This window comes from Elephas maximus, chromosome 4, assembly GCF_024166365.1.
Source record: "Elephas maximus indicus isolate mEleMax1 chromosome 4, mEleMax1 primary haplotype, whole genome shotgun sequence".
In the NCBI taxonomy this organism is placed as follows: Eukaryota; Metazoa; Chordata; class Mammalia; order Proboscidea; family Elephantidae; genus Elephas; species Elephas maximus.
The window spans coordinates 86,112,281-86,134,089 of record NC_064822.1 but is presented as its reverse complement, the minus strand read 5'-3'; the positions used below and the strand labels follow the sequence as shown (position 1 = coordinate 86,134,089).

General features: G+C 38.3%; 1 protein-coding gene across 5 annotated transcripts in view; it reads right to left on the bottom strand.

Annotated features, from left to right (window-relative positions):
• The window catches only part of BMAL2 (basic helix-loop-helix ARNT like 2), an 83,398-nt gene that overhangs the window by 37,893 nt on the left and 23,696 nt on the right, over positions 1–21,809 (bottom strand). For 3 of the 5 annotated variants that reach the window (XM_049882705.1, XM_049882706.1, XM_049882707.1), the window contains exons 2-5: positions 18,031–18,181; positions 13,292–13,393; positions 9,193–9,234; positions 5,287–5,444 (exon numbers count right to left, since the gene is read on the bottom strand). In XM_049882705.1, the coding sequence (XP_049738662.1) occupies positions 5,287–5,444; positions 9,193–9,234; positions 13,292–13,393; positions 18,031–18,181 (453 nt within the window). The remainder of the gene's footprint in view (positions 1–5,286; positions 5,445–9,192; positions 9,235–13,291; positions 13,394–18,030; positions 18,182–21,809) is intronic. The other 2 variants (XM_049882708.1, XM_049882709.1) reach the window with 1 other exon arrangement.

Below are 21,809 nucleotides of genomic sequence, written 5' to 3'. Positions count from 1 at the left end.
CTTTCACATGCATATGATGCAATTGAAAATACCATGGTCAGGCACACCTTAGTCTTCAAGGTGACATCTTTGCTTTTCAACATTTTGAAGAGGTCCTTTGCAGCAGATTTGCCCAATGCAATGCGTCGTTTGATTTCTTGACTGCTGCTTCCATGGCTGTTGATTGTGGATCCAAGTAAAGTGAAATCCTTGACAACTTCAGTCTTTTCTCCGTTGATCATGATGTTGCTTATTGGTCCAGTTGTGAGGATTTTTGTTTTCTTTATGTTGAGGTGTAATCCATACTGAAGGCTGTGGTCTCTGACCTTCGTTAGTAAGTGCTTCAGGTTCTCTTCACTTTCAGCAAGCAAGGTTGTGTCATCTGCATAACGCAGGTTGTTATTGAGTCTTCCTCCAATCCTGATGCCCCATTCTTCTTCATATAGTCCAGCGTCTCAGATTATTTGCTCAGCATACACACTGAATAAGTATGGTGAAAGGATACAACCCTGACACACACCCTTCCTGACTTTCAACCAATCAGTATCCCCTTGTTCTGTCCAAACAACTGCCTCTTGATCAATGTAAAGGTTCCTCATGAGCACAATTAAGTGTTCTGGAATTCCCACTCTTTGCAATGTTATCCATAATTTGTTATCATCCACACAGTCGAATGCCCTTGCATATACATATATATACCTACAAGGCTAAAATCCCCTGCTAATTTACTTTTTGAACCTTCTAACGCTCTCCAGAGCTGTCCTTATTACCCAATTACAATGATGCTTCGAATCATGTGGTTTCATCTGGATGCGCTACAAGCATGCGCTGCTGTTTTCGTTGCTGCCAATGTTTTTAGAGTCACTGATTTTTGTCAAATTTTCTGGGGTTTTGGCTACAATATTGTAATTAGCATGGGGGTGTCACCATGAGTTACCACACTGGGTGACACCAAACCTAGTGATGCCACTGATACACAGGATTTTCAAGTAAGAAAGGTCCTTTATAGAGCATATGGAAACTCTGAAAATACACAAAAAATGTATAAAACATAAATGAAATAACTCATTTTAAGCCCGTAGCCCAGAGCTTATTATATTAGTCTCTGAAGCAACAAAAGAGCTGGCAAAATGATATGGAATTATCAGGCCAAAACCTACATGAAAGTTTGACTGGAGAGAAACAACCAAAAAAAAAAAAAAGGTTGCCATCGAGGCAATTCAGACTCATAGTGACCTTATAGGACAGAGTGGAACTGCCCAATAGGGTTTTCAAAAGCTGAAATCTTTACGGAAGTAGACTGCCACATCTCTCTCCCACGTTGGGGCTGGTGGGTTCAAACCACTGACCTTTCAGTTAGCAGCCAAGCACTTTAACCCCTGCGCCACCAGGGGAGAAGGCAAGCACCAAAACTATATTTGTCTTGAGGGCATCTGCCAACCCTGACACATCAAAGCCCTTCAAGGACACAAAGGGTATAGAGGAAGAAGTGAGATTTCCCCAGCTACCGCAGGGTAAAGTGATTCAAAGTAAATCAGTTTCCTCTCCCTTGTATCCAACAACTTTCCTAATCCCAATTCCCTCCCCTTGGGGACTACAAGAAAGGTTGCTATCTCAAGAAAGGTGGGGGGTAACACTCTGAAATGTTTAAATCACAAATTGGCCTTTGGATGGATTTGGAACCCAAATTCACCAGTTGCTTAAGTGATAAAAGAAACCAGAAAACAAAATCACCTTCTTCTATGATTTGGTAAGTATTTTCAGACAGGTAGCATCCCTAAGAGCCTGGCTTGAGCAAAAGAAAATCTTCTCTTTAGGAACGTATCTTTATTCTAGGCCTCAAAGAATTCCCACAAGTCATTTTTTGTTATTATTGCAGGCAGGTAGGACTATAGCAGGAGGGAACTGAGAAAGGGATGAAAGATGCAGACCCAGAGTGGCAAACCAGGGAACACCAATAAATCGATTTTGAGAAGGCAGTGACATTTCCAGGTCTGGCCTGAAGCTAAGCTGCCCAGGGCACTGCAGAATTCGGCTGGGGAGATCCTGTCAGCGTAAATCACCGGTGAACCCTGACTAGGTAAGTAAGTGAGGATCCATTAGAGAGAAAATGAGGGTAGTAAACGCAGAGCTGAAGTGAGGGTGAGGTTGGCTAACAGAACGCATCTTGTGATGTTCCATACACTTGCTCAAGAAGGATAACAAATGTGACTCTCAGATTTCTGGTGGCAAACAAAAATTAGGAAACATGATCACTTACCTTTTTCACGATGTTCATTAGATTTAAAAAAGAAAATGATCAAAATGACAACAATAAATACTACTACTACTTCTACCACCACCTCCACCATTCGTGAAACTGTGCTAGTACTTTATACGCTTCATTCTTTAGTCTTGACAACAACCCTATGAGGCAAATGCATTATCCCTATTCTACAGATATGGAAACTGAGGATTAGAAGGTTCAATAAATTGAGCAAGTCACATAGCCATTAAGAAGTCAGGGAGCCAGAATTTGAACCTAGGAGGTTTGTGTCCAGAACCCACACTCATGAACCACTCTCCCTATTGTCACCGGATACTTAGGCCACAAACAGAATGCCCACAGGCTGTCAAAAAGCGCATGCGGCAAAGCAGGGGTACTCCAAATGTGGTCTGCAGACCAATGTCATGAGTGAACTCTGGTGAGATAAGTACGGAAATTAAGAGTAATCATTTAGACACTTTTCAAGAAATGTAACATTGCTGTGGTATCCAATCCATGACTGTTTTCCTACTAATTGTGCTACATTTTACAATGCATTGGGAAAAAAAAAAAAAAAAACTTGTCCTTCACCCAGATAGTTTGCAAAGCACTGCAGTAGAGTACAATGAAAAAAAAAAATTATTTCACCATCCTTCTGTCTTTAAAGTAATTAAGCTAAGGACCAAAAATAAAATGATTCATATGCAGCCCTCTGATGGTTTGGCTTCTAAGCTTTTTTTACCAAACAAGTTTGAGGTTCTACTCTGGTAAGTACACTGGAATGCAGACTCAACCTCCTTAAGTCATCTCACTCACAAATAGATACATAGATGTCTGCCATCCAGCCCACTCTGACTCATGGCGACCTTAGGTATAACAGTACAAAACACTGCTCCACTGACCCTCTACTTCACCAAACATAATGTCCTCCTCCAGTGACTGATCTCTCCTGATGTGTACTCAAAGTCAGTGAGTCAGACATTGTTATGTTGTGATCCATAAGGTTTTCATTGGCTAATTTTTGGAAGTAAATTGCCAGACCTTCTTCCTACTCTGTCTTAGTCTGAAAGCTCCTCTGAAAACTGTCGACATGGGTGACCCTGCTGGCATTTGAAATACTGGTGGCATAGCTTCCAGTATCACAGCAACATGTGAGCTACCATAGCACAACAAATTGACAGATAATGTGGTGGCACTGGCTAAAGGTGCTGGCCAGGACGTGTGGCCTTGACCACCTTATTTTTGCTTAAAAGTGGGCCAGTGGCAAAATCTCTGTTTCAAAGAATTCCCCTCTGGATTTAGACAGATAAGTATCTCCTCCATGCTGAGTGTTCACAGCCTCTCATCTCACTCATCCCTGTCATAACAGTCATCACACTAGGTTTCTCTTTTCCTTGTTTATTAGATCATCAGCCCCTAGAGGACAGCAACCTTATCTCATTCATTTTTATAGCCCCAGCCCAGAACAGGAACCCAGTTGATGCTCTAATGTTTGCTGAATTAATTGACTGATTCATAGCTTCTTCCCCATCCACCCTCCCTCAGGACATTTCTAATGTGAAATCAAGTGATTTTAGGGCTGCAATCAAATGACCTCAGTTGAGCCTGCAAAAATTTCATTGCTGAAAGATTTAAGGGAAATGCCACATATAATTTGTGCAAGCCCCAGTTGTGGGTAAAAGAGAATCTTATTACACAATAGGCTATTATGAAAATAAGACCTAGAGTCCCACTCCCAAAAGGAAGCCTCCCAGGCAGTATCTCAGCACTCAATCTGCTTTCCAGAGCACTGAAGGGATCAAGGGCTTTACTCTCTTTTCCCCACTGTCTGCTCTCCAGAGAGGCACACACACAACCAGCTGACTGGAGTACGTTAGCCATTATCTACCATATGTGGAGATGTAAGGAGGGTGATTTAACATTACCTATTTTTATTTTTACGACCTGCACAAGTTACTATTAAATAAGCCTTTAATAGTTGTCTCTAGTTTTACTTCCTAATTTATATTTACACAGGCCCAACCTCCCCCTCCCCGAATGTATTTCACAGGTCTTTTTTTGTTGTTGTTCAGTATGAGATATGATTCTCTTTGTCTGAGCCTGGTTTGCACCAGGAGTCCAGGTTAATACTGCTCTCCTTTAAGACACTTTAACTTGACATAACAAATTCCCTGTATTCTGTCCACATAATTCCCCTTTTCCCTGAAATAGATGTTTTTTTCCCCTGGCATGCAGGGTAGGACAGAGATCTAAACTAAGACCCTTGGGTCATCCTTTGCTCATTTCTTTTTCATATTTTTTGAGCCAAATTTCTCTAAAATCTTTTCTATTTTTACAGATCTCAACTTTTACAGGGTTCTCCTCTGTGGTCTCCAGTATGCTACTCCTCCAGGTCATCCTGTTTTCTTAATCTATCTAAAACTCAATGCCATTCCCACTACTCTGTCCCCATCCCCAAGTTTGTATTAGGGTTATTCCCAAACCAGATGTGACTTCTACTATCTATATGTATATATACACACATACACACATATACATTCATTATACTTCAATTTAAAATTCAAACTCAAGTTGGAGACTGCAAAAATCAGAAATGATTACACACACACCAAGAGGCACTGAGGATCTCCTTCACCCAATCTCCAATATATGTGAAAATACCTGAAAGAGAAATTGCTGAGTTTAAGGATATTTTCTTTTCTAAGGATGGGAATTGGTTGATAAGTTATAATAAATACTACTACATTTCAGAACTTCTAAAATATTCAGAGGTATGTGGGGCAGATATTATCTTCATATTACACATGACGAAACAAGAAGAAATATAAAATCTTGTTTAAGTTCACACAGATAAAGCTTTTTCAGAACCAAATGTTCTGACATCAAATTCAGTACTCTCTCTACATACAGTTATGGAAAAGCTTCAAATAAACACCTATCAAGCTGAAAGACAACTTTATACAGAATCTCAATAGCCAATATCAGCAAAACAAACCAATCATAGACCTCAATTACAAAGAAGGCTCTACAAGTCTAAGTGTGGAGCCATTTTCAAAACTCACCTTTTAGAGATTTCAGGTGTTGAACAGCCATTCTTAAAACTGTAAGTTTGTCCAGTTTGCGTGCCATGGGATTGCACTGAGGGATCATTGCAGACAGTTCTTCAATCAGGTTGTTCATTTTATCTCTCCTCCGCTTTTCTGTTTGGCTATGAGTTTCTCTAGGAAGGAAAGATTCAGCAGACCCACAGTTACCCAGGAGGTACGAACCAAAGCAGATGTCAAGCCCCGCAACCACACATTGTTCTTCCTCCCAACTTTAGCCCTGCAACTGCCATTTAGGGAAGGGGAAGGAGCTTCTAGGAAAAGGAATAACCAAAAAAAAAAAAACAAACCCAGTGCCGTCAAGTCGATTCCGACTCATAGCGACCCTATAGGACAGAGTAGAACTGCCCCATAGAGTTTCCAAACAGCGCCTGGCTGATTTGAACAGCCAATCCTTTGGTTAGCAGCCGTAGCACTTAACCACTACGTCACCAGAGTTTCCGGGAAAAGGAATAGTACTAATCAAATCCGTGTTTCTTTTACCCCAACCCCCACACTTGCCTTTCCCTCCCTATCTCATTTCCTAAAACCTTTAAGACCTAAGACATCTGTCCAGGAGTCACCACAGTTTGTCTGCTTCCTTCCCATCTCAGAGGAAGAGATATGTGAGCTTCTATTCCAAGTTAATTCCCTTCTGCAACTACCTTATACAGTTGTATGCATCTTAACCTCATTCTCTCTCCCAGCTCCTTATCATGTGTCTATAAACGTATTCAAGTCTTTTCCTCCAGAAAAAATCCTTTCTGTAATTCGAGTCTTTTTCTTGCTACTGCCTTCCCTTCTCAGCCAAGCTTCCTGAAAGAGTATACTCTCCACTCAATCTTTCATTTCCCACGTATTAAAATCAAGCTTCCACACCACACCACTAAAACCACTCTAGCAGAGGTCATCCTTACGCAATCCCTTAGCTGACCCCAGTATTGAATTTGACACTGTGACACTCTCCTGAATGTGCCTCCACCATTCTCCCTGCTCAGCTCCATCCCCTTGATGTCCTTGCTCAGCTCTTCCTCTTTCCTTAAATGCTATGTCCCCCATGATTCCCCACTTGGCACCACTCTTTGCTCTCTCTCTATGGCTTGTCCCTAAGAAAGCTTATTTCTTCACAAGGCTTTACAACTACTTATAAGCTACTTACTACTCAATCCCTATCTCATTCATACTTGACCTAGTTGAGACTTTTGGAACTAGACTTTAGCACCCCAGTGATTCACAAGCTCCCTAAAACTCAAGAAATCCAAAACTGAACATATCTATCCAGTTCACCTGAGTTCAACTCTCCTTCCTTCATTGCCCTTGTTTACTCTTCCTTACATAGGGCTATCTTGGTTGCTGGCATCACTAGACTTATTCTAGACCCTTTCCTCAACTGTAACCTAGGAGCCAAATAATTGCAACCTCCTGTAAATTCTAGTTCTAATATTTCTTAAACCTCTCTGTTCCTTCTCTCCATTCACTCTGCCATTACTTTAATTTAGTCCTTTATTATAGTTCATTGCACTACCCCAAAAGCCTTTTAAACTGACGTTTCCTCTAGTCTCTTCCTCTTCCAGCCTACCCTACCCACTACTTCCAGAATTATCATACTAAAACAAATCAAATCATCTAAGCCCACTGCAGAAAACTGCTCAATGCATTTCTACTGCCTAAGAGGAATAGCCAGACTCCCTAGGATTACACACTAAGGTTCTCCATGACCTGACTATGCCTTCATCTTCAGATTCATTTCTCCATGTCTTTTCCCTACAGCTCCAAATTTTATACAGCAGCCATATAGCAATTTGCCAGTCTTCAAGCATGCCATGTCATCTCACATGTCCTTCATGCCTGGCCCTTCACAAACCCTGGGATATCCTTCCCTTCTATATTCTTGGAAAGATCCTAGTCTTTCTTCAAAACCCAGCTCAGTTATTATTCTTCTGGGAAAGACTACTTTCTCTGACTACTACATAATTAATCACTTTCTTCCTCAGCTGCCTCAGTACCTTTTACAAACCGATACTACATTTCATCAAACCTAAGACACCATCAATTGTAACAGGCATCCCCAAGAAAGAAAAATGCTACCAATTAACAGTCAGATGCCGTTGAAGAAAAGACATTTTCCGAGATGATAAAATGGGCGAGGGGGTGTAAATCTTAAGAATTGAAAAATTATGCTATTGTACTTTCATACTTCACTGTAATTATCAGTTTCTCTTACAACACTCAGAGCATAGCAACTTCAGATTCTCTTGATAAGAAGAGCTTAGGAGGGCAATTCAATGAGAAAGAGGATAAGCAGGGGACTTGCCCTGAATCTGTCTTTAGAAAGACTATAAATTAGGTTTTTTAAAAATGTTATTTTCCACATAAAGAGTGTATGGGTCGGGGGTGGGAGGCGCAGACTCACAGAGACCAATGGTGCTAACTCCCTGACCCATTTGCCCTCAGCATTTCCACTCCTGAAACAAAGTACATACTTTTGGAGCCAACTGAATGAAATTCAAATTGAGGCAAGGACCACATGTGTATTTACATAAAATTTGATTACCTACTCAAACTTTGGTCTATTCACAAGCAATTTTTAGCTTAAGATTTTATGCTTAAAAGAATGTTGTAGTTTTGCTCTTGCTGAAATGATCCCCTTGTCTTTCTACCAGTACTATGCATTAGCAAGGACACTAGCTGCTGATGTCCCCCAAGACAGTGTCCCTGCTATGGACAGAAGCCTTACTCCAGGAATGTACAGCAGAAGAAGGGGTGCTGTCTCTCAGAGCTCAGATTTGGAGGGGGGTGAAAGCAAGGTGCAAGCAAGGTCACTGTGGAAAACAATGGATGATGACAGCAGAAGCTAGGAAACTCAGAGGAAGGAGGAATAGCCAGCTTTTTGTTGTTGTTATTATTGTTGAGAATATACACATCAAAATACACACAAATTCAACCATTTCTACATGTACAATTCAGTGACATTGATTGCATTCTCCGAGTTGTGCAACCATTCTCACCCTTCTTTTCTGAATTGTTCCTTCCCCACTGACATGAACTTGCTGCCCCCTAAGGTTTTTATCTAATCTTACGAGTTGCTGTTTCACTTTGTTCCCATATAGTTCTTAAAAGAGCTTAACACTTAAGGCAGACATTTTTTACTAGTTAAGCTAGACTACTATTTGGTTTTAAGAAGACTTCAGTGGATATTTTTGGTTTAAGTATAAAGACTATCTCAGGATAACAGTTTCAGGGGTTCATCCAGCCTCAAAGGCTCCAAAAACTCTGGAGTTGAAGAAAATTTGAAATTCTGTTTTGCATTTTCACCTTTTTAATCAGGATTCTTCTATGGAATCTTTGATCAAAATATTCAGTAATGGTAGCCTGGCACCATTCAGTTCTTCTGGTCTTATGGCAAAAGAGGCAGTTGTTCATGGAGGCAATTAGCCATATGGAATAGCTAGTTTTTTTTTAAAGTATTTTACTTGAACTAGCTGCACATGAAAAGGTTTTGGAAGATTTCATTAAGGAAAGGTGTATTTATCCAGAGGCTGGTTCTCTGCATTGTAACTTATCGAGGCTCTGGCTCTTCACTCTGTGTACAGTTACTGTCACTTTAAACCACTCCAGTGTTTTACAGTATCTTATCAGAAAACAGAATAAATGGAGAGAAGGCAAAACTCAGATCTGGTCATGCTGACAGATGTAGAAAAAAAAATGTTGTTGTTGAAAGAATACATTGAAACAATTGACAAAGGATATATGATGGCATAACAAATGAGAAAAACCTAATATTGAAGAATCCATTCCATCTTGACATCACCTTTAGCTTTGGCTAAAGGTTTGCATGTATAAAATTTTCCACCCATCATGTACCATCTCAACATTTTAATGTACCTGAAGGACTTCATTTTTACTTGTTGATCACCATCTTCCATTCTACAAAAAAGCAGGATAAAACATCAAACTACATGAAACAGCTTTTCTGTAATTCTTGAGAGAGAAATAAATGTAAGAGTAAGTCTAATCATCCTAATTCCCATTAAATATTTAGTTACAAATGCTATCACTGGGCACATAATGACCTGAAATGGTTATCTATGTGAGCTGCTCTCCTACTGATGGTCACACCGGTCCCATCAGGCTAACAAAAAGCTAACTGATAATGAACAATAATTGGTGCTCTATTTAGAAATGATTTCATGCCAGCTCTGAGAAAGGGTAAACTTTTCATAGAAATAACATTAAAGTATTATTCTTAAAATAATTGATGGCTTAACCAAAAATTTTGATAGCTATATTTAAAAAGGACTGAAAGCACATTACAAATCTCAGACCTTTAATCAAAAGGATTTACTTTGTCTAAATATCTGTAAGAATTATTATTGAAACCTGGAAAATAATATTAATTTTCACATTCCTACATTCCCTAGCATCAGAAATGTAGTCACCAGACCACTACTGAAATGTATTGATGGTAATAGAACACTTTCAACATTAAAAAATTAGGCAGGTTGAGTAGTTTTTTTAAATACGTTTTTGTTAGTGTTGTTGTATTCCAAAAGTATCATTTGTTTTTGGGGGGGAAATTAAAAAAATTCTGGGAAAAACATCACCAATACCACTACCTGGAAATAACCACAGTTTTTTTTTTTTTTTAATATTTTAATGTGTCTCAGTCTCTTTTCTAAACATGTTGATACATATTAAAAAAAAAAAAACACTCAGCATTGACTATTTCATTTAGCCATGGCATGTGTGTGTAGTACTGTATATACATGTAGGTGTCTATGTGTGTTAGATCTACATAATAAACAAAACTGAGATCATAGTGCATACATTTTTTGTCTTGTCTTATTTACTTAACACTGTAACGTGAATATTTTTCCATATCTTCAAATAATCTTGAAGAACATGATTTGAAATGGTTAAATAGTAGTCTAATGATTAGCCACACCATAATTTACTTAATTTCTATTGTTAGATATTCAATTATTCTAATTTTTCAATGTTATAAATAATATAGTAAATAATTTTGTGGTGTATGCTTCTTTGATTAGTTTCCTAGGATAAATTTCTAGAAGTATAATTTATGGATAACTATTTTAAGCCTTTTGAGTCATCTTGCCAAATTTCCCTCTTGAAAGACTTAATGATCATTGTCCAGACTTTGAATAAAGTCTAACCTACCTTTGAACTGTTTTATTCATTTGAATTATTTTATTATGTTTTTAATAATATTCTTTCTGTTTAAAAAAGATAATATATGTTTACAGAAAATTAACTAATTTTACGAAGTTGTTGTTGTTAGGTGTTGTTATTTATAAACATTCCAAATAAAAAGGACCTCCTTTTATTCAGGGGTTCCTTTTTCTTCTTACCATCTAAATAAGAGTAGTTTTATATTTATAGTACTTTATCAATAATATTTTCACATACATTATTTAATTCTCACAACACAGTGATGTTGATGTTACTACTCCCATTTTACAGATGAAGGAACTGAGGCCCAGTAAGGTTAATGGCTGCTCAAGGTCACATCCTAATAAGAGGCCAAGTGAAGACTCAAAACTGATCCTATATAGGGTGGTGTGCCTGTACTATACCTTGCTATTTCTCTCATCATTGTCAATTTGTTCTATGAGTAGACATACAGAATTACAGCTTCTTCAAAGCAAAATAGAGGATTAGATTAAGTCAGCTTCTTTTCTCTTCTTAGCCTGACTTCATATGTGGGGAATAAAACACAGAAAATAATTATTCAGGTGAATAAGTTTCTTCCTTAATGGCCTAGAATTATATATTCATATTTTTTTTTATATAGCACTTCAATTTCAAAAGGTAAACTTTGGCTTTTTTAAAATCATGCTTTTGCTTTGATTATAGGCATTTTAGCAAACAAACTCACTGAACTTGCTTCCTTGTGTGAAATCTATATATATTATATTTATGAAATCCAAATACAATTGTACTTAATGGTCCCTGGGAGGAGAGAATAAAGGCATGATCTTGCTAGCCAGACAATTTTTGTTTGAAGCACAAACTTAGATAATTAGTAAATTTGCTATTCGTATTTTTTCTCTGTGCTGGCATTTGGTCTACAGCCATAATATTTTTACATATGGATTTTAATGGACACACATATGGACATTAATAAGGTTCACATTACTTAGATGTATTGTCCTAAGGTAACATCTTACACTACAGTAACAATTTTTTTCAAAACACAGTGCAAGCTTTGCTTGAGAACTTTGACTGCATTTTAATGAAATGTAAAGACTCTCCTAAGCCTCGCAAAGACAAATGAAATTGGAAACAGATACAATCTCAAAACATTCTCCAGATTTTCAACTTTCCATGGCTTCTCTTTTTGAAGCTCTCTTCCTTTCGTTTCTGAGATACCACCCCCACTTCAGAGATATATCTTCTCACATTTGGGGGTCCATCCCCTCCTCCCTTTACTGTCTTTATGCCAAAGTACCCCAGAGTATATCCTCAGTACCCAGTCCTCCCACTTCATATGATTCCCGCAGTGACTTCATCCAAACCTACCACTTCACTTCTTGGGTATAGATGATACCTGAATCTCTATCTCCATGCCAGGCCTCAAACTGGAGTTCTACACTCTCTTATCTAACTGCCTACTTGAAGGTCCCGTAAATAACCCATTCTCAGTATATCCAAAACTGAATTAATCTTTCTCTCAATGTTAGTGAATGATAATACCATTTCCCATCTAGGTGCCCAAGTCAGAAAACTCAGACACTTCTTATATTCCCTCTCTCTGCAATCAACCATCATGAAGTCAGAGATTCTATCTTCTAAATGTGCCATGATATATCCTTTCCCTTCCAAGCCCTTCACATCCCAGGCCACTCTCTGAGACCGATGTTCATAAGATCTAATCTATACCCCAGCTAGATTACTTGACGGCACTGGGTTTTTTTATACCCCAGCAAAAGTCTCTCAGCTGCTCTCTCTGCCTGCTGTGTGTTCCTCCTTCATTCTCCACCCTCCTTCCAGAGTGAGACGCTGAAAATGTAAATCTGATCAAGTTACTTGCAGGCTTAAAACCCTTCAGTTTTCTCTATCTTTTTCGAGATTTTTTTTTTTCAAATTCTTTAGTTCAGCAGACAAGGTCCTTCATGACCTAGTCCATGTCATCTTTCAAGTCTCATAGTTCACTCACCATTATGTGCACCGTTGGTTCTACTGTGCCAACCACTTGTCATTTCCCAATCAGCAATGTATTATTTCATACTCGTGTGCCTCTACACATTTGTTCCATTTACCTAAAATATCTTCTCCACTCCTGCTTCACATGGTTCATTTCTACTCTTCGTTTAAAATTTAGCTTACGCCAACTTCAAGAAGCTGTCCTTCATCCCTGACCCCAATCTTATTTAAATGCCCAATTTTTTGTTGCCTTAGTACCCAGAGTCTCTATTATAGCAGTTATCATAATATGTAATAATTATTTTTATTCTTCCAACTTGTACAAGTTTCTTGAGGGCAGGGCCTGTGTCTTACCTGTATTTATACTTCCTTATCTACTGGGTGTCACATAGTAGGTATTCAATAAATATTCAATGACCATATTCCAGGAATCTTCATCAAAGACCCTTTTAAAGAACCAACTCTCCAGTCAAAACCAACAGTGCTGCAGAAAGGATGCACATTCTCATACAGTCTTATTTGTTAAAAAAAAAAAAAAAAAATCCAACAAACTATGGAATCAGTCTCATATTAATTGACTGGCTTTGATGCCCTGAATCTCTGGAGAGGATACTATAAATCGGCACTTTGTAAAATACATTAAATACTTTGACATCCATAATTTCATTAGACGGGATGGAAAACGATGGGATGAAAGAAGGATTGAGCAGAATGAAGATGCTCTGGGCTAGATAATGAACAACTCGGTGGGATGCACATTCTCTTTCTACCACCTCTTCAGGTAGGGAGGGAATATGTCAGATGAGAGTCCAGGACTTACCTGTTGCCACTGGATGCTGATATTCCTATCCTTGTTGAGAGAAGATAGGTAACGGGATGCTGAGAAAGCTTTTCCACCACTTTTTCTGTCATAATTCCAGACCTGGAAGGAAGGAGGCCTTGGGTCACCCCTACTCAGTCATTCTGGGAAAAGGAAGGTACGACAGCCGTCATGTACTAGAAGTACCCGGGCCTCTCCATTTGCAGAAAGACAGGGAGCAGAGTGTAATGAAAATACAATAGGAATTAGGTACCCTAACAGTTGTGTAACCTTGAGCAAGTTGCTTGGTATTTCTGAGTCCTAGCTTCTCCATTTTCTATAGTATGCGCAGTTAACTAATTAACTGCCAAAAATCATTCTCTGTTGGAACTCTGCATGTTTCTCATATTTCTCTTACCCTTGACCCCATCCTCCCATTCACGCCCCCAAACAAATATAAAGTCTCAACCGTGCCCCTTAGTTGGCATAAAAGTGTGTTACCTCTAGTAGTCATTGCCCCACTTCAATATCCACAATCACATTTAGATGCTAAGAAAGAACAATGCTTATGATTTCGAAGAGTAAGAAAGACAATCAAAAGAACTAACAACCAATTCTAGCTGAAAGTGACTGGAGACTACCAATTGATAGTTTAGGATAAAAAAACAGCAAATTGTATGTATGTAGAATGGCACTTGGTTGGGTGCAGCTAATTATGATCATCCACATTAATGGGAGAGACAGAGAAATGTAGACAGCCAAAAACAGTAGATAATCTTCAAGTCATTTATGTGTGGTTTGGGAAGTGCTTTGGTTCTTACATTTGAATAGCACTGATTCTGCTGCCTTGGGAATTGAAACTAAATTATAAAAAGTACCAGTTTTTTTTTTTTTTAAGAGCTAAGATTTTTTTTTTTTAAATCTTTATCCTGTCACCCTACTCAGAACTTTTTCCTTCATTCTCGTTGAAGAACTATCATCAACCTTAACGTGTATGTAAAATACCAGCCTAAGATGAGTTACAGTTGTTGTTGTTGTTAGGTGCCATCAAGTCGGTTCCCACTCATAGCGACCCTACGCACAACAGAACGAAACACTGGCTGGTCCTGAGCCATCCTTACAATCGTTGTTATGCTTGAGCTCATTGTTGCAGCCAGTGTGTCAATCTACCTCGTTGAGGGTCTTCCTCTTTTCTGCTGACCCTGTACTCTGCCAAGCATGATGTCCGTCTCCAGGGACTGATCCTTCCTGACAACATGGCCAAAGTATGTAAGACGCAGTCTTGCCATCCTTGCTTCTAAGAAGCATTCTGGTTGTACTTCTTCCAAGACAGATTTGTTCGTTCTTTTGGCAGTCCATGGTATATTCAATATTCTTCACCAACACCACAATTCAAAGGCGTCAACTCTTCTTTGTCTCCCTTATTCATTGTCCAGCTTTCACATGCATATGATGCGACTGAAAATACCATGGCTTGGGTCAGGCACACCTTAGTCTTCAGGGTGACATCTTTGCTCTTCAACACTTTGGACAGGTCCTTTGCAGCAGATTTGCCCAATGCTATGCGTCTTTTGATTTCTTGACTGCTGCTTCCATGGGTGTTGATTGTGGATCCAAGTAAAATGAAATCCTTGACAACCTCAATCTTTTCTCCGTTGATCATGATGTTGCTCACTGGTCCGGCTGTGAGGATTTTTGTTTTCTTTATGTTGAAGTGTAACCCATACTGAAGGCTGTGGTCTTTGATCTTCATCAGTTAGTGCTTCAAGTCCTCTTCACTTTCAGCAAGCAAGGTTGTGTCATCTGCATAACACAGCTTGTTAATGAGTCTTCCTCCAATCTTGATGCCCCATTTTTCTTCATATAGTCCAGCTTCTTGTATTATTTGTTCAGCATACAGGTTAAATAGGTATGGTGAAAGAATACAACCCTGACGCACACCTTTCCTGACTTTAAACCAATCAGTATCCCCTTGTTCTGTCTGAACAACTGCCTCTTGATCTATGTAAAGGTTCCTCATGAGCACAATTAAGTGTTCTGGAATTCCCATTCTTCGCAGTGTTATCCATAGTTCGTTATGATCCACACAGTCAAATGCCTTCGCATAATCAATAAAACACAGGCAAACATATTTCTGGTATTCTCTGTTTTCAGCCAGGATCCATCTGACATCAGCAATGATATCCCTGGTTCCACATCCTCTCCTGAAACCAACCTGAATTTCTGGCAGTTCCCTGTCGATATACTGCTGCATCCGTTTTTGAATGATCTTCAGAATTTTGCTTGCGTATGATATTGTTCTACAATTTCCACATTTGGTTGGATCACCTTTCTCGGGAATAGGCATAAATATGGATCTCTTCCAATCATTTGGCCAGGAACCTGTCTTCCATATTTCTTGGCACAGATAAGTGAGCACCTCCAGCGCTGCATCTGTTTGTTGAAACATCTCAATTGATATTCCATCAATTCCTGGAGCCTTGTTTTTCGCCAATGTCTTCAGAGCTGCCTGGACTTCTTCCTTCAGTACCATCGGTTCCTGATCATATGTCACCTCTTCAAATGGCTGAATATTGACTAATTCTTTTTGGTATAATGACTCTGTGTATTTCTTCCATCTTCTTTTGATGCTTCCTGCATCGTTTAATATTTTCCCCATGGAATCCTTCACTATTGCAACTCGAGGCTTGAATTTTTTGTTTGGTTCTTTCAGCTTTCAAAACACCAAGTGTGTTCTTCCCTCTTGGTTCTCCATCTCCAGCTCTTTGCACATGTCATTATAATACTTTATTTTGTCTTCTCAAGAGGCCCTTTGAAATCTCCTCTTTTCTTTCTTTCCTGTCTTTTCAGTGACCTCTTGCTTTCTTCATGGATGATGGCCTTGATGTCACTCCACAACTTGTCTAGTCTTCGGTCACTAGTGTTCAATGCGTCAAATCTATTCTTGAGATGGTCTCCAAATTCAGGTGGGATATACTCAAGGTCATATTTTGGCTCTTGTGGACTTGCTCTGATTTTCTTCAGTTTCAGCTTGAACTTGCATATGAGCAATTGACGGTCTGTTCCACGGTCGGCCCCCTGGCCTTGTTCTGACTGGTGATATTGAGCTTTTCCATCGTCTATTTCCACAGATGTAGTCAATTTGATTTCTGTGCATTCCATCTGGCGAGGTCCGTGTGTATATTCGCCGTTTATGATGGTGAAAGAGGTATTTGCAATGAAGAAGTCGTTGGTCTTGCAAAATTCTATCATTCGATCTCCGGCGTTGTTTCTATTACCAAGGCCATAGCTTCTAACTACTGATCCTTCTTCTTTGTTTCCAACTTTTGCATTCCAATCTCCAGTAATTATCAGTGCGTCTTGATTGTATGTTCGATCAATTTCAGACTGCAGCAGCTGATAAAAATCTTCTATTTCTCCATCTTTGGCCCTAGTGGTTGGTGCGTAAATTTGAATAATAGTCTTATTAACCGGTCTTCCTTGTAGGCGTGTGGATATTATCCTATCACTGACAGTGTTGTACTTCAGGATAGATCTTGAAACGTTCTTTTTGACAGTGAATGCAACACCATTCCTCTTCGAGCTGTCATTCCCAGCATAGTAGACTATATGATTGTCCAATTCAAAATGGCCAATACCAGTCCATTTCAGCTCACTAATGCCTAGGATATCGATGTTTATGCGTTCTATTTCATCTTTAACGATTTCCAATTTTCCTAGATTCATACTTCATACATTCCATGTTCCAATTATTAATGGATGTTCGCAGCTGTTTCTTCCCATTTTGAGTCATGCCACATCAGCAAATGAAGGTTCCAAAAGCTTTACTCCATCCACATCATTAAGGTCGAGTCTACTTTGAGGAGGCAGCTCTTCCCCAGTCATCTTTTGAGTGCCTTCCAACCTGGGGGCCTCATCTTCCGGCACTATATCAGACAATGTTCCACTGCTATTCGTAAGGTTTTCACTGGCTAATGCTTTTCAGAAGTAGACTGCCGGGTCCTTCTTCCTAGTCTGTCTTAGTCTGGAAGCTCAGCTGAAACCTGTCCTCCATGGGTGACCCTGCTGGTATCTGAATACCGGTGACACAGCTTGCAGCATCACAGCAACACACAAGCCCCCACAGTACGACAAACTGACAGACACGTCGGGGTGAGTTACGGTAGACTGTTTTATTTATTTTGCCCTGTTATTTTTGCCATATAAACCCTAGTTTTGTGGATGTCATTAAGGGCTATCTGGTGCTGCAAGCTGCATTAGGCAACAAAAATAAATGAGAGTAAGTATTCTCAACAATGACTTTATTACCTACTTGGGTTAATAAATATGGAAAATAAGAGTTTTACGTGAAGAATCTGACCACAGATAAGCAAGGTTGGTTATTCTATAGATAATAAGTAAGGTGAGAAGTGAATGTGGTAATTATTATTTTAAGCCAAACATGCAGAAAGATGTCCTCCTCAGAGTTAAGTATTTCAATTAGCAAGGCAAGTATCTTGCCCTGAGTATAAAAATTAAGCTATATTCCTACATTTCTCTCAGACTCCTCTTGACTTTTCTGGATACCTAATAACCTTTGGAGTTTGAAGCCAAAGTGCCAGGTCAGCCAATGACAGAGGTGGCAAGCAGTTGAATAAATAAGTGCACCAACCCAAATGTTACCATGTACTTAAAAAATAATTAATGATTTAAAAATTAATCTTTTTCTCTTCTCTCTAGAGTCAAAGATTTCAAGGGGTGAGAGGAACAAACTCGCTTACTGGGATGGGTCTGAATCACTTCCTTTGCGTTTCCTTGGAAATTCTGTCACATGTGGGCTGAAGGATCCAATAGCTGTTGGCTTTATCCCTGGGGTCAAATGACCGGAAACCACAGAAGTAATGCACTGGCTCTCTTCTACTAGCACTTTATCTATGAACGAAAAGCATAGTAGGACATTTATTTTAAACATTAACTTTTGCTTCATACACATCCCATATCACAGATTTTTAATGGCTTTCCTAGCTTGATATTTAAAAAAAATTCAGCCAAAAACAACATAACACAGAATGAAAGACTAATTATGTACACTCGAATAATGGTTAGAAATGTATTTGTTAGTCTATATTTCTATTTTCCAAAATTAAAAAAAAAAAAACTTGTTAGCCTTATTTTCCCTATCTATTTGTAAAAGAAATACAAGAGTACTGTAGACAATACAGAAAATACAAAAAAGTAGAAAGGTAGGGGAAAACCATCAAATTTCAACAAGCAATGTTACTACTTTGAGATTCTTTTTTTAGAACATTTCTATAGCGTCATTAAAGTAACTGAAATCCTACTGTATATCCTGCTATATTTACTTATCCTTGTGATACAATATCAGCCACTGAAAACCCTGTGGAGTATAGTTCTACTCTGACATACAAGCTTCTACTACAAAAATAGAGAGGGAAGGAAACTTGGTTTGTGGAGAGGAAACAACACTTGAAGCATTTTTTGGACGTGCATTTCAGGAGAAAAGAACATTATGGACACAAAAGAAGGTCCTGGGTAGAATGGGAGAAAAATGTAGAACAAAATACAAATTCCTAAAAAAGGCCAAACCTACTAGACTGATAAAGGCTAGAGGAACCCCGAAGACTATCATCCTAAGATAACCTTTGAACTTGGAACTAAAGCTCCTTCTGGAGGTCACCTTTCAGCCAAATAACAGATTAGCTTATAAGATAAACAATATCACCTGTGAGTAATGCGCTCCCTTAAACAATCAACCATATGAGACCAAATGGTCAACCTTTACCCAAAAGCAAAGATGAGGAGAATGGAAGCTAGATCAACGGAAAAAGAATAGAGTGGGAATAACGAGAATGCTGACACATTGTGAAAACTGTAACCAATGTCACAGAACAATCTGTATAAAAATTGTTAAATGGGAACCTAATTTTTTGTGTAAATTTCCACCTAAAACACAAAAAAATATTATTAAAAAAGAAAATACTACGGGCTGGAGGCAAAGCAAATGCATTCAATAAAATCCTATGCAGTAATTAAAAATTACATTTGTGATGAGTTTTATACACGTGGAAAAGGCTTGGGTAAGAAATGTTTAGTGGGAAAAAGCGGTCTATTTTTATACAGACTATATAAAAACCAGAAACACAGAAAACACGCTCGTGTAGGAGATAAAAACCTACAAAGAAACGTAGTAAAATGTTTCCAGATGTTTTGTCTCAGTAGCCAATCAAAAGAGTTTTCTCCTTTCTACTTTTCTATATCGTTCCAAAATTTTATAAGTATATGTCTTACTTTTATAGGACATATACACAATTTAAAGAGAAAAAAGAATACCTATGGGCTATTAGGGAATAGCAAGTAGATCAGTATGGCTGGACACCATGTGAAACATCGCCTATACTCAGTAACTGAAGAAATGATGGATTATTCAACAACTGATGCTAGGTCAATTCCTTAACTATTCAGAAAATGCTAGATCTCAACTTCCTTTGATTTACCAAGATAAATTTGTGATGGATGGAGTTAAATATAAGGAAATAAAATCACAAAAGTACAAGAAAAAATACAGATGAATATTTATATATTCTTAAACCGAGGACAGACTTTCGAAGTATGATGCCAAAGATAAAAATCATAAAAGAAATGACTACATAAAAAGGTTAAAATTTCTGTATATCAAAAACCACTATAAAATTAACACATATAAAAACTGGGTGAAATAGGTGCCAAAAAAACCCATTGCCGTCTAGTCACAGCAACGCTACAGGACAGAGTAAAACTGCCCCATAGGGTTTCCAGAGAACAGCTGGTGGATTTGAATTCCTGATCTTTTGGTTAGCCATAGCACTTAACCACTGTACCACCAGGGCTCAATTCCCTATAAGGAACTTGTAAAACTCAGTAATTAATCCAAACATCACTGGAAAAAATAGTCAAAGAATAGGAACAGATAATTAAAAAGCATATATATTGTTAATATTTAAAAAATAAGTGTCCAACCTTATTAATAATAAAGGAATGCAAATTAAAACAGTAAAAGTCTGCTTTGCCTATAAAATTGGCAAAGATGGAAAAAAAGGACAATATCAGTGAAATTGGTACACACATATATGGTGGTATGAATGTAAAATGGTAACACATTTTTAAAGAGCAGCTTGCCTATACATATCTGTAGTCTTAAATTCCACATGCTTTTTTCAGAGGCAGCACTTCCTCTTCTGGGAAAATACATTAAGGAAATTATCTTATATGTGTTCAAATATTTAGCTACAAAATGGGTATTGCTGTTATATATCATATAGACATTAAACAAACTCTATGTCTAATAACAGGGAATAAATAAATGATAGTAAGCCCAGGCAAGAGCATCTGATTACTAAAAATAGTGAGGTAGAATAATATGTAATATCATCTAAAATATCTCAGTCTCTTATTAAGTAGAGTCCTTGAGTGGTACAAATGGTTAACGCACTTGCTACTAACCAAAACGTTGGTAATTTGCGTCCACCCAGAGGCACCTCAGAAGAAAATCCTGGTGATCTACTTCTGAAAAGTCAGCCACTGAAAACCTTATGGAGTACGCTTCTACTCTGACACAAATGAGGTTGCCGTGAGTCAGAATCAACTCAGTGGCAACTTACAATTATTAAGTGAAAAAAGGCAGTTATAAAAATATACTTTGTATAAAAGACACACATAGAAAAGAAGTTAACATCTGTCAAAATGTTAACGGTGGCTGAGTCTGTATAGTTAGATTAAGAGTGATTTTCATTGTCTTTTTTTAGCTTGTTTATGTTTCCTTAATTTTGTGCAGAACACATGCTTTACCTTTATCTCAAGAAAACAGTGTTAAAAGTGTTTTTGAATGTTGTTTTCCAAGTTCATCCTCCTTACTCTGTCCATAAATTATACCCTAATAATTGGAAACCCTGGTGGTGTAGTGGTTAAGTGCTATGACTGCTAACCAAAATGTCTGCAGTTCAAATCCACCAGGCGCTCCTTGGAAACTCTATGGGGCAACGAGGTTTCATTTTTCAAATAGAAATCAAACCTCTGCTTGAAAACCTCTAGCAATGGGCAACTCATTTGCCCATAAGTAGACCATTAATTTTTAAAAATTAACTTCATTGAGGTATAATTTACACATAATAAACTGCATCCATTCAAACCGTACAAGGCAATGAATTTTGATAGTTGAACATACCTGTGAATCTACTGCCACGCTCAAGACACAGAACATTTCTCTTGTCCCCAAAAGTTTCCTCAGGTTCCTTTGTATCCCCCAAAGTTTCCTCATGTTCCTTTGTATCCCCAAAAGTTTCCCCATGTTCCTTTGTACCCCATCTCTCCCTCCATCCCCAGCCTCAGGCAACCCCTGATCTGCTTTCTGTTACTTAAACATTTGCTTGCATTTTCTAAAAAAGCTTATAAAAATAGAATCATACAGCATATGCCCTTTTGAGTCTGGCTTCTTTCCCCCAGAATAATGATTCTGAAATTCACCCATGTCGTATCATGTATCAGTAGTTTGTTCCTTTTTATT